Source organism: Gymnodraco acuticeps, unplaced genomic scaffold (genome assembly GCF_902827175.1).
Source record: "Gymnodraco acuticeps unplaced genomic scaffold, fGymAcu1.1, whole genome shotgun sequence".
Taxonomy (NCBI): domain Eukaryota; kingdom Metazoa; phylum Chordata; class Actinopteri; order Perciformes; family Bathydraconidae; genus Gymnodraco; species Gymnodraco acuticeps.
This window is the reverse complement of record NW_022992094.1, coordinates 93,371-107,102: the sequence shown is the minus strand read 5'-3', so window position 1 is coordinate 107,102 and position 13,732 is coordinate 93,371. Positions and strand designations below refer to the sequence as shown.

General features: G+C 40.6%; 1 protein-coding gene across 1 annotated transcript in view; it reads right to left on the bottom strand.

The window, feature by feature from the left end:
• The window catches only part of fig4a (FIG4 phosphoinositide 5-phosphatase a), a 50,341-nt gene that overhangs the window by 6,668 nt on the left and 29,941 nt on the right, over window positions 1-13,732 (bottom strand). The window contains exons 21-22 of the mRNA XM_034202739.1: window positions 9,284-9,482; window positions 1,600-1,685 (exon numbers count right to left, since the gene is read on the bottom strand). Of these exons, the coding sequence (XP_034058630.1) occupies window positions 1,600-1,685; window positions 9,284-9,482 (285 nt within the window). The remainder of the gene's footprint in view (window positions 1-1,599; window positions 1,686-9,283; window positions 9,483-13,732) is intronic.

Below are 13,732 nucleotides of genomic sequence, written 5' to 3'. Positions count from 1 at the left end.
AGTTAAACCTTTTTAAATGTGGGAATGTTAGTTTATCTATTTGTTTACCTGTCTGTCTTTGCTCTTTCATATCTGATCTCTTACATCTCTACACATGCAGAGATCAATTCTCAAATAGAAGCCTTCAGTACATTTGGACATAATAGCTTAGAGAGCAAGGACACTTTATGCAAAGCATTGAGACGTACGCTCCATGTCTGGTGTTTATCGATAGACCGGTTTCTTTTCAAAAGTGCATTCCAACTCTCTATATTAGTCATGAAAACCCTATGTGTGGGGTCTGGACAACCCCCCCAAAAGATGTCAGCAAAGTCCAAGGGGTCATAATTAAAGTTAAAAAGATACAGAAAAAAAAAACTATTTTCCAGAAACCGACACAGAAAGGAAAACTTCCTTTTAATCTTAAGGGATCAAAAGCAAAACAACTATTTTTTTGTATTTGTTTGTATTGCAAACAAGAATGTTCAATATAAAAAGTTTGCCATGCTTTATAATTCATTTATAATATGTGCATGTATTTGCTGAAACGTGCATGTGCACAATTCATCTAGTTGATATTGCTTTAATAACAGGGTCATACAGCGAGTACCAAAATAATTCCCTGGACCAATTATCTTCAGTGTGTTGAAGCTATTTCAGCACCATCAAATGCATCGCACTGTAACAGATGTGGCGTTTACTTGCACAGCACAGATAGTTGTGTTCATGTTCAGAGCCTGACGACGGCATTTCACTGTGGATCAAAAGCTCAATAGCATCAACAAGGTTGGGAACAAACAGGGAGAAATTACATAATGCGTCAGAAAGGACAGGGGAAAAAATAAAACCAAGGTGAAGGAAGAGAGAGGCGGACAGAAAGCAGAAATGTCAGAGATGAGATGCAAACAGCAGGTCAGAGTAGACAATGTCCGACATCACCCTGAGGGGCTGCTGAAGCTGACAGCCTCCCCCCCCCCCTCTGAGTTAAAGGCACGTTGCAATAAAGAGAAAGCACTTTCCTCAAGATGTATGCTTTAGCATGGTGTCAAAAAACATGCTACACACTGAGCGCTGAAGGCCAAACAAACACATGAACAGACGGCAGTTGGAGTACTTAGGTATGAAACATGATAAACATTCAATGTTAAATGGAAGCCTCTCTGACAGTGTCAATCAACACTGAACCTTATTATCTATGTAAAGGCAGAATACATGCCTGAGCTGTAGTGTTGGATTGTGTCTCTACATTCATCATGCACCTACAACTCAACTAGTACAACATTATTTTCTAATGGTGAATTACATTTCATAACTTAAAAGATTTATAGACACTAATTTTCTGTTCTAAGGGAAATCTGGAGCAACTTTTAAAGGTGCTAACCACAGAAATTAGTCAATAATAACGTGTTTTTTGACACTAACTATCATTCAATTTGAATAAAACCCAACGTTTAGAAATGTCCATTGTTTAGAAATTGTAAAAAAAAACATGTATAAGTTGTGAGTGACCACGTTATATAGACATTAAACATACTGTAAATGTGTAGTGTTGGAGCTTTGGAAAACAACTAGAAATGTTTATAGGTTTGATATAAAGTCCAGTATCGTTGTGATCATTACCTTTCGTAAATGAGCAGGTCTTTTTCAGCAGGAAACCCAGAAAGATTGAGTCCATATGGCTCCTTAGCTGACTGCTGCAGCATCTCCTGAAAAGGTGAGAAGGGTGTAGGTGAGAAGCTATGTGCATGTGAATAAAGCACAAACCAATTCAGAAGGATAGTTAGTGAAATACAAAGAACTCATCAGCGGGGGAAGCTGCTTGCTGACCGCAAATCAAATTGACTGCAACTCGACATAACATCGCAAAGACAAGGTTATCAGGTTCAGCCGCTTCCCTACAACTGATCCTCTACTTAGGAAGAGCCAAGGAGTGTCATTAGAGCATCTATGAATGTCCTCTGATTGTTGGTGTCTGATGAGGTGGCTTCGTGTTTGGGGACAGTGCCCTCCTGGGGGTCTTCGTACGGACATATTAAACATAACAAACAGGAGATCAGATTAAAAAGGTCAGACCGGTTCAAGCTGAGGATTTTATATGCAAAGTAATGTGTTATGAGAAATTGCCGTCATTACCCAGTTTAAATTTTTTTAAAAAGACATACATTTATTGTAAACGGGGCATTGATCATGAGGCTATGCTCTGGTAGGAAATACATTATTGCACAATGATCTTAAAGGTCCCCTATTAAACCACCAGACTCAGGGACAGTGTCATCCCACAAGCAATAAGACTGTTAAACACCTAACTGTTGAAACAACATCCATAATATTCATCTGGCTGCTACTTGGAAATTATTTATCTATTTATCTAATTTATCAAATTTCACGGCGCAAAAGGAGAAGCATTCGGACCCAGGTAGATGGAAGGAATGAGGTATGTGCGGTCTACAATGACAGAGAAGAGACTGTCAAGTTTGGCTGTACTCAGCATTGAATCAAAACGCACTAAAGCTTTGGATCTTAATCAGTTTGTGAGGCGTTTTGTTGAACAACATGGTAATCGCCACATTCAGCTGTATAGGCAGATACACGCTTTACAACATCAGGAAGATACGTCCCCAGCTGACTCAGAAAGCGACTCAGGTTCTGGTCCAGGCTCTCGTCATCTCACGCCTAGACTACTGCAACTCCCTCCTGGCTGGTCTACCTGCATGTGCCATCCGTCCTCTGCAGCTCATCCAGAATGCAGCTGCTCGCCTGGTCTTCAACCTTCCTAAACTCTCCCACACCACTCCGCTCCTCCGCTCCCTCCACTGGCTTCCGGTAACTGCTAGAATCCACTTCAAGACACTGGTACTTGCTTACCATGCTGCGAATGGATCTGGCCCTTCCTACATCCAGGACATGGTTAAACCGTACACCCCAGCGCGTGCACTACGCTCTGCATCAGCCAAACGACTCGTTGCGCCCTCGCTGCGAGGGGGACCCAAGTTCCCATCGGCGAAAACACGTGGGTTTGCTGTCCTGGCTCCAAGATGGTGGAATGAGCTCCCCATTGACATCAGGACGGCAGATAGCTTGCACATCTTCCGGCGCAAACTGAAAACTCATCTCTTTCGACTCCACTTCGAGCGTTAGAACTATTAACGAAGCACTTTTATACTAATAAAGGACTGGCTTACCTAAAGCCAGTTGAGTAGCACTTGAAATGTTTGGCTCTATGAAACCTGATGTACTTATATGATTCTGTTTTCTTCAAGGTTGTGTCTTCCTGGTCGAATGTACTTATTGTAAGTCGCTTTGGATAAAAGCGTCAGCTAAATGCAATGTAATGTAATGTAATGTAATAGGCATGCCAACTCGATGCTCTGCTCACGGAGGATCATAATCAACTGTTAAGATGATGACCTTGTATGTGTGTATATATTGTTTTCCTTTGTGGGGGTCTGCCCCAAAAAAACAGTTTTAAGTCCTGAGAAAGTCAAATAAGACGGTGTGTAAAACTACACTGCCCAGCCAAAAAAAGTAACCACTTTGATTTAACTAGACCAGTAGGTAAGGACTTTCCACTGGATAATAACTGCAGCGATGTATATGTTTTAGCTGAATACACGTTTTTTAACCCTAACTGATGCAGTTAGTCACTTCTTTAATGTTTGTTCTTTCTGATGTAAAGTCAAGGTTGTAACTGTTTGCAATAAAGTCGTGGGGCGCTGAACTGTTCCTTTGAATTTTGATACAGTATATGATAGTTATTACTTAAAATTTGAAGGAGGGTGAGCAAGCATCTTGGGGAACATTCATCATTAACTCCTCCAAAAAATATAGTTTATTCAATAACAAATGGGTATGTGAATCATAACAGTGATTGACAGCTGATAGGAATAATTTGATTGTTAATATTATCATATTCATACAGACAAACATCGATGAGACAGTTAATTAATGTACTTATTGCAGCAGTCTGCATAGATTTGGTTCCCCTGCTGCTCTAAGAGTGAAAATAACTCCTTCAGTTATTGTTCAGTTAAAATTCATTAAATTATACCTTATATATTTCTATTTAAGGCTTTACTGATGTGCCACAATAATGTCACCAAATGTTATTGAGTTAAAATATCAATATTGTGGCTTTCCAAGTTAACCTCTTAAGCCCTGAGCCTGTTTTTCAGGTTTCAGGCTCGAAAATCCCACTAACACAACAAAGACTATATATTCACTTCTAAAAGGGGTAAATTAATAATCTTTTCTCTCAAAGCAAGGTTACATCTGTGAGTTGGATGTAGAAGTGTCAGAATCAATATAGATGTTTTTTATTTTAAAGTAAATTCAGATGGAACACAGTAAAAACATGTAAATTCTAATGTCCGCCTAAAAAAAAAAACATTACTTATAGTGAAAACCACCCTTGAATGATGGGCTAGTAGACTAAAAGCTTTAGGAATCCAAACTATAACATATAATAAGTACCCTGTATCAAGATTGATGCAAAACAAGTGAAATTTGACCTTTTTAGAGAGGTTTAGAAAAATAAAGTCCAAGCGGACTCACCTCTGGGTAATTTGGGAACCATCAGTTCCATTTGAACTTTTTCACTGTAAAAATTATTTTATTACTTTGAATTATCACTATAGGTATTCATTCCATCCAAATACAACTGTTGTGAAAAAATAAAATAAAATAAAAAATAAAACATAGGCCTACTCTGTTATCCTCTGAGCCTCTGAATTAGCCCCGAGCGAAAAATGCTAACCTATTACTGCACCGAAAATCACTCCTAGCTCCCTTATTACTTATCCTAGCTGCACATCCAACACATTGTTTATGATCGTAAAGACACAGAATCTAACGGTGCCCACCTCAACACTGAAAGATACAAACTCGCGACGTTAATAAACAAAAACGTACATCAAAACAAATGGCGCTAGCGCTAATGCGTTAGGCTAACATGGCTTACCTTCCTCTTTGTCTGGTCTAAACTGGTCTTCAATGGCATTAAAACGATAAAAACGATGATGTAGTTAATCCATAGATTAATATCCAATGTGGCTGTGTCCCCTTTAAAATGTTCTGATAATCTATAAGCAATAAAACTGCAATTCCGTTATCTTCTGTCCGCTCCGTGCTCAGAGCGGTCCTGCTGCAATTCCTGCTTCCTTACGTAGTAAACAATAAGTAAAGTCTCCTGCGTAATGTACTTAAGCTGGCTGGCATTCTTTATACTTTACGCAGGACAATATCTCTGGAACCCATTGGTTGATTTGGGTGATTTACACCTTTTTCTTAACCATTACATCCAATAGAATCGATGGGCAGTTCCCAAATCTACGTAAACATTACCGGATTAGCGGACGTAATAGAGAAGCAAACGAAACATATTTGAAAGTACAAGCCTGGACGGCAAAACTTTATACCCAGTATATTGCCATAAATATGATGACGGATCATCAGTAAAAATTTCTACGTGACACAAAGACATTGGATTAACCTTGAGCGGCGTTTTTATTCCGTTGAACACAACTTTTGATCACAAATCAAAAAAGGTAAGACGTAATTATTGTAATATTTTTGAAACCGGATGTTGTTTACTTTCTCTTTTCTGGCTGATAACTCCAGGAATTCGAGGTCGGACAGTGATGACATTACATGTGTGGAATCTGTGGAGTCTCAGCTTTAAATCGTATATCTTGTTTGTGCAGTTAAGATAGTAATAAGGGCATTTCTACCGTGAGTTCTGTGTAAAAAAGCGTTAGCATTAGTTAGCATTTTTTCGCTCAATGCTAATTCAAAGGCTTGGTATTACTCTTGTGTTTTTTTTAGCTGACAATTGTTCTTATTGTCAGTTAGCGGAGTTTCTTACCTTTAAAAGGGTATGAAACATTAATAGTTTCATAAATGTTAAGAAGCCCTGAGACATAGTCTCGTAAAAAAACGGTGGGAGGGGTCCACTGGGGGGACCTTCGGGTTTAAGAGGTTAACATTGATTTATATGACTGCGATTAAATCAGCATATACTTCTGCCAGGGGATGCCACCCCTCTCAATCTCCTGCCACCCTCTTGCCACCCCATGAATATTTGTCTAGATCCGCCCCTGACTGTTGGAGGAGCCTGTGACCTCAGATTTTCATCGTCATAACTACACTGTAGCTATGTTCGTATGACAAATAAAAACCTTGAACCTTGATACAGTTTTTCATCAATATATTATAGGTCTCAGATATATACAAACCATGTCTCTGAAGTGTTTGGCTCGAAATACCAAACTGATCGTGCATTGTAGCATCCCATAATATATGTATTAAGTACTGCCGTTATCCATTAAGCGTCCCAAGGCGAGTTGTGATATGATTACAGCTCAGTGCATCCGTGAGGAACACAGAGCGATTTACAGAACGGATCCTACAGGAGCATGAGGCTAGTGGACACGTGCTCACCAAAACCAGAGGATCGTAGAGGTGAGAAAACGTTGTATGGTCGGATTATTATTAGTTTCCGTTCTCGGGTGGGAGGGCGGGAAATGTGTGTAAACAGCATGAATACATACATACCGTGTGGTGCGGTGTGAGATTGCGTAGATGGTGTTATATTTGGGGGTTGGGAGCTTTTTCTTGGCAGTATTCAGATCAACTAAGCATGTTTGACTACTGCAGTGTAAAAACTGATCTTATATATTATGGCTTTTTTTTTTTTTTAACACAGAAGTGCCATTGAGGTGATCTTTCGTAGGTGATAATAATAAAACAAAGTAATAGAAACGTACAAAAGCAGTCGTTTGCAAAAAAGCCTGGGTCCTTGTATATATAATGTATATTGTGATATGTGGAAAGTGTTGTCAAATATGTAAAAATGTATATCACAAAGCATGTATTGACCATTCTGGCTGGAATTAACAATAAGTGTGGCAATGACGATGGAAATTATGTTTTGTATATTTTGTATCTACTGTGATTTATCAGTCATGACTGCTGACCCATATGTATGCAACAAAGCCAAAACATTCTGTAATAAAGTGAATATAAGAATAAAACCTGGGAAAAATTGTGTGGTTTTAAAGATAATAAGTGAAAAGTTCATCACAATGAGCCAAAATGATGTAAGGTAATATTATCGTAAAGCAGGTCTCTGCTCATTTCTGGGATTTGTAGCTTTGGACTAACCAAGCTATCAGTATTTCAAGTATGATTTAACAGAGACAAACATTTTTACTATCAAAGTTATATAAGACAGAGAGAAGCTCGTTATGTACCAGCATGCACAGAAGAGGGCATTCATTTCTTTGACTGTATGACTGCAACGTAATGCATTACATTTCCACTGTATGTGTATTGATCCAAGCTGCAGTGAGGTGAGAACGAATGAGGGGCCATGTCTAGTGAACAACAGCTGTGAACACACAATCACACGGAAACACACACCTAATGCAGCATTCATATGGTGTGTGAGGGCACAGACGAGTGTGTGTAAACACATACTTGTTTATGCAAACGCACAAAAACATATTGTAAATCTGTTCATGCACGCACGCCCATATTGAGGGGTATATGAAATGAGCATATGTAATTACATGGAAAACATATAGTAATGATCTAATGTTTAAATATTTCAACAGTGTCCTTCTATGCTGGCACTATGGCAATCCATTCTCATGGACGGCTCCAAGGAAGGACATGGGATCATGAGAGCGCGGGGGGGGGATATGCGCCCAACACAGTAGCTGGCCGAAATATTCATGACTAGCTCACTGTTCAAAACCCAGAGAAGAGCAGAGAAAAGCTTCAGAAATAAACACCATAAACCAGTCGAGGAAAGAGACGGACGAAGCAGGAGTCTGAAGACTTTGCCTCCAAGTCTGGTCATGTTGAACTATCTCCATTTCTTTTTGTTAATTCTTTTTTTGGGGGCAATTTTGTAGCATCTTGTGTGATCTGATGAATGGCAACTAACAAAAAACCCCACTTGGTTTTACATTTCTGTTTGTCCACTGATTAAAACAAATGAGATTGAAGGTGTTAATCCTGTGAATTTTTAATGTAGGTTCCTTTCAATCATGAGTTCAGACACTCAAGGACAACAATGATGGCCTATTCAAGGGAAAAACAAGCAATTTTGGTGGACGTACGGTAACTATTAGGTAAATCCACAAGCAATTACTGTAGCTAGGAGCCATTTAGCTTTTACCATCTATAGCTTTCTCTCAATACTGGTACAAGTTAACCTTTAATAATCCATAACCCATTCCATTGTGTGGAAGTTTCATAATATGTGATTTAAAAAATGTGATACTGATTTGAGCTTAAAACAACTTTAATTTATCTTGCTGTCAGAGGATGAGAGTGGAGCAATGTTCGACATCTCTATCGCTGCTCAAACTTCTGATCCACTCATAACTGAATTACCCACAATCCTCAGGGAAATGGGCCTGGGGTTTGACGGTTGAAAAAAGTAAAACTCATTTCATAGAGCTACTTGGGTTTAGAACAGAAGGTAGTCACCAAAACACACATTCTCATGTTCTGGTGTTTCTGATTCATCCTTTCCACACTGACCCCTACCTGGGCTGATTATGTGCTCGCTCTCTGCTGAATTATGGAATCTGGGTAAAAAAATATATTTCACTGATCCCACAAGGGAAAATTAGATTTTTCAATGTGTGATGTTCACCTGGGGAATGAAATCAGATACTGATGCTGTAAGATAATGACGCATCCTGGGAATCTGTTATAGAATAGGGTGAACAATATAGTGAGAGGTGCATATAAAGCAGCAATAAGGTCAGATTTGTATCTAATCTGTGATGTTTGTTTGTCATTTAGACTTCATAAGATAAAGTTTGACAGTGCCATCTCTCTTTATTTTCCCATAAAATAAACAATAACACAAGCCGTTTACACCCTCATCTCTGGGAGTTAATGCCACAGGCTGATTAAGTCAATGTTTACTCTACCGAGTGACGCAAACAGAAACACTGAACTAATTTATTCTGGGGACTCAGGGGGAAGTGAAGAAATATAATTAGGGTGACACTCATTTTGGAAAGCAGAAAGCTTTAAAAGGACCAAAATAAAGCATGTGGATGAACTGCGAGGACATTTCCCTGAGGTACTTAGAGGAGATTGCATATCCTTTAACCATTACATTATTATGTTAGGTAGGCAGCTTTGTTTCCTCCTTAACAATTAATACCATTAGAATTATTCATACTTGTGTTTACCCTTGAAGTGATCTTAAATTTGACTGTGCATACGTTTACTAAACATAATCTCGACTATCTGCAGACATTGTTGATGAGATTACTTTTAGTACCTCCTGTGTGCGAGTGCTCTCTCCTGATTCTGTGAGTAGCTTGATGGGGGTCGAGCGCTGAGACACGGACCCGTCGTCGTCGCGGTCGTCCTCGGAGTCGTCCTCTGAGGTACTGCTGATGGCCTCCTCACTCGGGGGGGGAGGAGCGCTGGCTGCAGTCTTCCTCTGTAGCAGCGTCTCCTCCTTACTGCTCTTGTTGCTGCAAAGATCCACAAACAGCCACAATTACATTACATTGCATTTAGCTGACGCTTTTATCCAAAGCGACTTACAATAAGTGCATTCGACCAAGAAGATACAAACTTGAAGAAAACAGAATCATATAAGTACATCAGGTTTCATAGAGCAAAAACATTTAAAGTGCTACTCAACTGGCTTTAGATAAGCCAGTCCTATTAGTATATAAGTGCTTTGTTAGCAATTCTTTGTTAGTAATTATATCGCTCGAAGTGGAGTCGAAAGAGATGAGTTTTCAGTCTGCCCCGGAAGATGTGTAAGCTTTCTGCTGTCCTGATGTCAATGGGGAGCTCATTCCACCATTTTGGAGCCAGGATAGCAAACCAACGTGTTTTTGCAGATGGGAACTTGGGTCGCCCTTGCAGTGCGGGTGCAGCGAGCCGTTTGGTTGATGCAGAGTGCACGTGCTGGGGTGTATGGTTTAACCATGTCCTGTATGTAGGAAGGGCCAGATCCATTCACAGCATGGTACACAAGTACCAGTGTCTTGAAGTGGATTCTAGCAGTTACTGGAAGCCAGTGAAGCGAGCGGAGGAGCGGCGTGGTGTGGGAACATTTTGGAAGGTTGAAGACCAGACGAGCCGCTGCACATGCAGGTAGACCAGCCAGGAGGGAGTTGCAGTAGTCTAGGCGTGAGGTGACGAGAGCCTGGACCAGAAGTTGTGTCGCTTTCTGGGTCAGGAGGGGACGTATCCTCCTGATGTTGTAAAGAGTGTATCTGCAGCAGCGGGTTGTAGCAGCGATGTTTGCAGTGAAGGACAGTTTGTTATCTAGGGTCACACCCAGATTCCTTGCAGTCTGAGTCGGGGAAACAACAGAGGGGCCGATGTTGATTGTTAGGTCAAGAGTGGGACAATCTTTTCATGGAAGGAAAAGCAGTTCAGTCATGTCAAGGTTGAGCTTGAGGTGGTGAGCAGACATCCACTGAGAGATGTCTGCTAGACAAGCAGAGATGCGTCCGACGACCTGGGTCTCTGAGCGGGGAAAGGACAGAATTAATTGGGTGTCGTCAGCGTAGCAGTGGTATGAAAAACCATGCGGGGCTAATGACTGATACGAGCGAGTTTGTGGACAACGAGAAGAGGAGGGGACCAAGAACAGAGCCCTGAGGGACCCCTGTAGTTAATTGACAAGGGTCGGACTCTGACCCTCTCCAAGTTACCTTGTAGGTGCGGTCTTTGAGGTATGAGGTGAGGAGGGAAAGTGCAGAGCCTGAAACTCCAAATTCTTGGAGAGTGTGAAGAAGGATCTGATGGTTCACCGTGTTGAATGCAGCAGACAGGTCCAACAGGATGATGACAGAGGAGAGGGAGGCTGCTTTAGCAGTGTGCAGTTCCTCAGAGACAGCGAGGAGAGCAGTTTCTGTGGAGTGACCTGCCTTGAAACCAGACTGGTGCGGATCCAGAAGGTTGTTCTGATGGAGATAACAGGAGAGTTGTTTAAAGACAGCGCGTTCAAGTGTTTTAGACAGGAACGGGAGGAGAGAGACAGGCCTGTAGTTTATAATATCAGACGGGTTGAGAGTGGGTTTCTTTAGGAGAGGGTTTACTCTTGCCTCCTTGAGTGTTTGGAAAGTGACCAGAAGTTAGAGAAGTGTTGATGAAATGGGTGAGAAACAGTAGAATATCAGGAGCGATAGTCTGAAGGAGGTTTGAGGGGATAGGGTCCAGAGGACAACTGGGAGGACGGGCAGAGGTAATGAGGGTAAGAACCTCACTTGGAGAGAGAGGGGAAAAGGAGGTTAGTGTGTGGGTGAACGGTGGGACTGGTGACCCAGTGGTGAGTAAAGGTGAGTCAGAAAAAGAAGAGCGAATATCATCAACCTTTTTTTTCAAAGTAGTTAAAAAACTCGCTTGACAGAAGGGAGGAGGGGGAAGGGGCTTTGGGGGGTTCTAAGAGGGTGGAAAAGATGGAAAATAGTTTTGTGGGATTGAAATAGGAAGAATGGATCTTATCTTGAAAGAAAGTGCTTTGCCTGAGAGATCGAAAAAGAGAAAGAGGAGAAGAGAGCCTGATTGGTTAGGAGGTTGTCATAGTGTTTGGATTTCCACCATTTCCGCTCAACTGCCCGAAGGATGGTTCTATTAGCACGCAGTGCGTCATTTAGCCAGGGAGAAGGAGGGGACTGACAATGATTAACATATTATGCACAAAGTCAAAGTCAACTTTATTGTCAATCTTCCAGTTTGTGTGTTCAGACAGAGCGATCAAAATGGCTTTTCACACAATCCCGAATATAAAAACAAATGTATATAAAATTATGTGTGAAAATATGTATGTGTATATATATATATATATATACACAGAATCAACGACACATTTTTACATGTGCACACATTAAAGGTGGGGTAGGTAATTTAGGAGAAACCAGCTCGAGTGCGCTAGAATTTGAAAATACACAGCCGGAACAAATCTGCCACTTCCTTACAGAGCCCCTCCTCCAACACACACCGAACGCGCACATGACCAATGAGGGCACGAGATAAGTTTGTGCACAGATGGAAGGCTGACAGGCAGGTAGGCCATCCAGTTATTTTAGCCGGGCCGGCTCAGATGATTGGTCGTGCTTTTTACAGTGTTACGGCTTCCACAGATGACATTTTTTAATGTATTTTTTGTCAAAGCACTTAAGATATTCATTGCTATCGGGATGTTAAGAGCATTCCATGGAATATAACAAAAAGTGTATCTCGAGCCGGTTTCTCAAACTTACCTACCCCACCTTTAAGACCTAAATAAAAACACAACAATCAATAAAACTTCAATATTTCAGAATGTACATTAGTGCAAAATTGTCCATAGAATGTGCATTAATGCCAGATTGTCCATAGCAGCGTAAAAAGTGTCTGGTGCTGTATTTGAGTGAAAACACACATGCAGAAGGACTTGTAAATCAATGTCATGTTTAGAGGACTTTTTTTAATAGACTACATTTCCCGTCACAGCAGAAATACTGACTTATACCGGGAATAAACCTTCGAGTCACTGTTACGGCTGCTGCCTTCCTGGTCCTCTTAACTGTGTTAATGTGTGTTGCATGTAAATGAGCTGTGCGATTGCCCTGTCGTGATTGGCTGCCATCTCCTGGTCCGCCCCCTGAAGATTGTGATTGGAGCACGCCGGGCCCAACCACTCCAATCGCAGCGTACAGCCGGCGCACAACTGCTTGAGACGACTACAAAGCCTGGGGACAATCATCACTCTGGAGGCTCTGTTGAGTGAACAGACGCCTCTCGCTACTTGCTCTTCGTTCTGTGGTTAAATTGTGTGGTCTGTGTTTTGTAGTGTGATATGATTAGATGTGACTATGTGATTAGAGTATCTGAGTCTCTAAGTTGACGGTTGTTTAGTTTAGCTGTGTTTTTTTACAGCCTCCTTTTCTTTAGTTAGTACCACTTTGACAGTGAGGGTTTTAGTTACTATTTAGTTTATCTATTTATTTGTATGTAAACAGGCTCCCTTTTTAGAGTCAGTCCTCCCTTTGTTTGGTTGTTTGTGTAAACTTGCGCCCTCGTGGCCACTTTGTTTGTTTCAGGCTGCCTGCCTGCCATTTTGTTTCACCCTGGTATAATAAAGCCATTTATAATTATTACCAATTCCAATCTGGTGTATGTTGCTTTCCTCTTCCCCTAGTTGGGACGTAACAGTCACAAAGAAAAATAAAGAGTTCAGACTCTAAGTCTAAAGTGCCCCTTGATTCTGCAATTATAATTTTGTGGAGTTTGACATCACTCAAATTTACAACCAGGTAGGGGTATATGGCATGCTACAATGAGCAATCTGTTTGGTATTTCGAGCCAAAGATTCAGAGATATGTTTTGTATATATCTGAGACCTATAATATATTGTTGAAAAAGAATATAATAGGGGAGCTTTAAATAAAGTTAATAGCATTCATGATTTCTTTAAATGCACACAATATATATACATACGTGCATGGAAGATTAAAACTAGTTCAAATTAATACATAGGGTAGTTGTGCACTTTAACCTCCTGTGGAAAATAGGAAAACAGCAAACACAACAAATGTCAGATTATCTTCAAAACATTGTTATCACCTTTTTGCTTCTCAAAATACAGATTGTTGTTGTAATGTGCTTCGGAAGAATATTATGTAATGACATTTAAATTAAGTGGCTACAGATTAAACGTCTACACTGTAAATCAAGTAAATTGCTGTTAGAGACCACTCAGTTCTAACCTGGTTCTAAC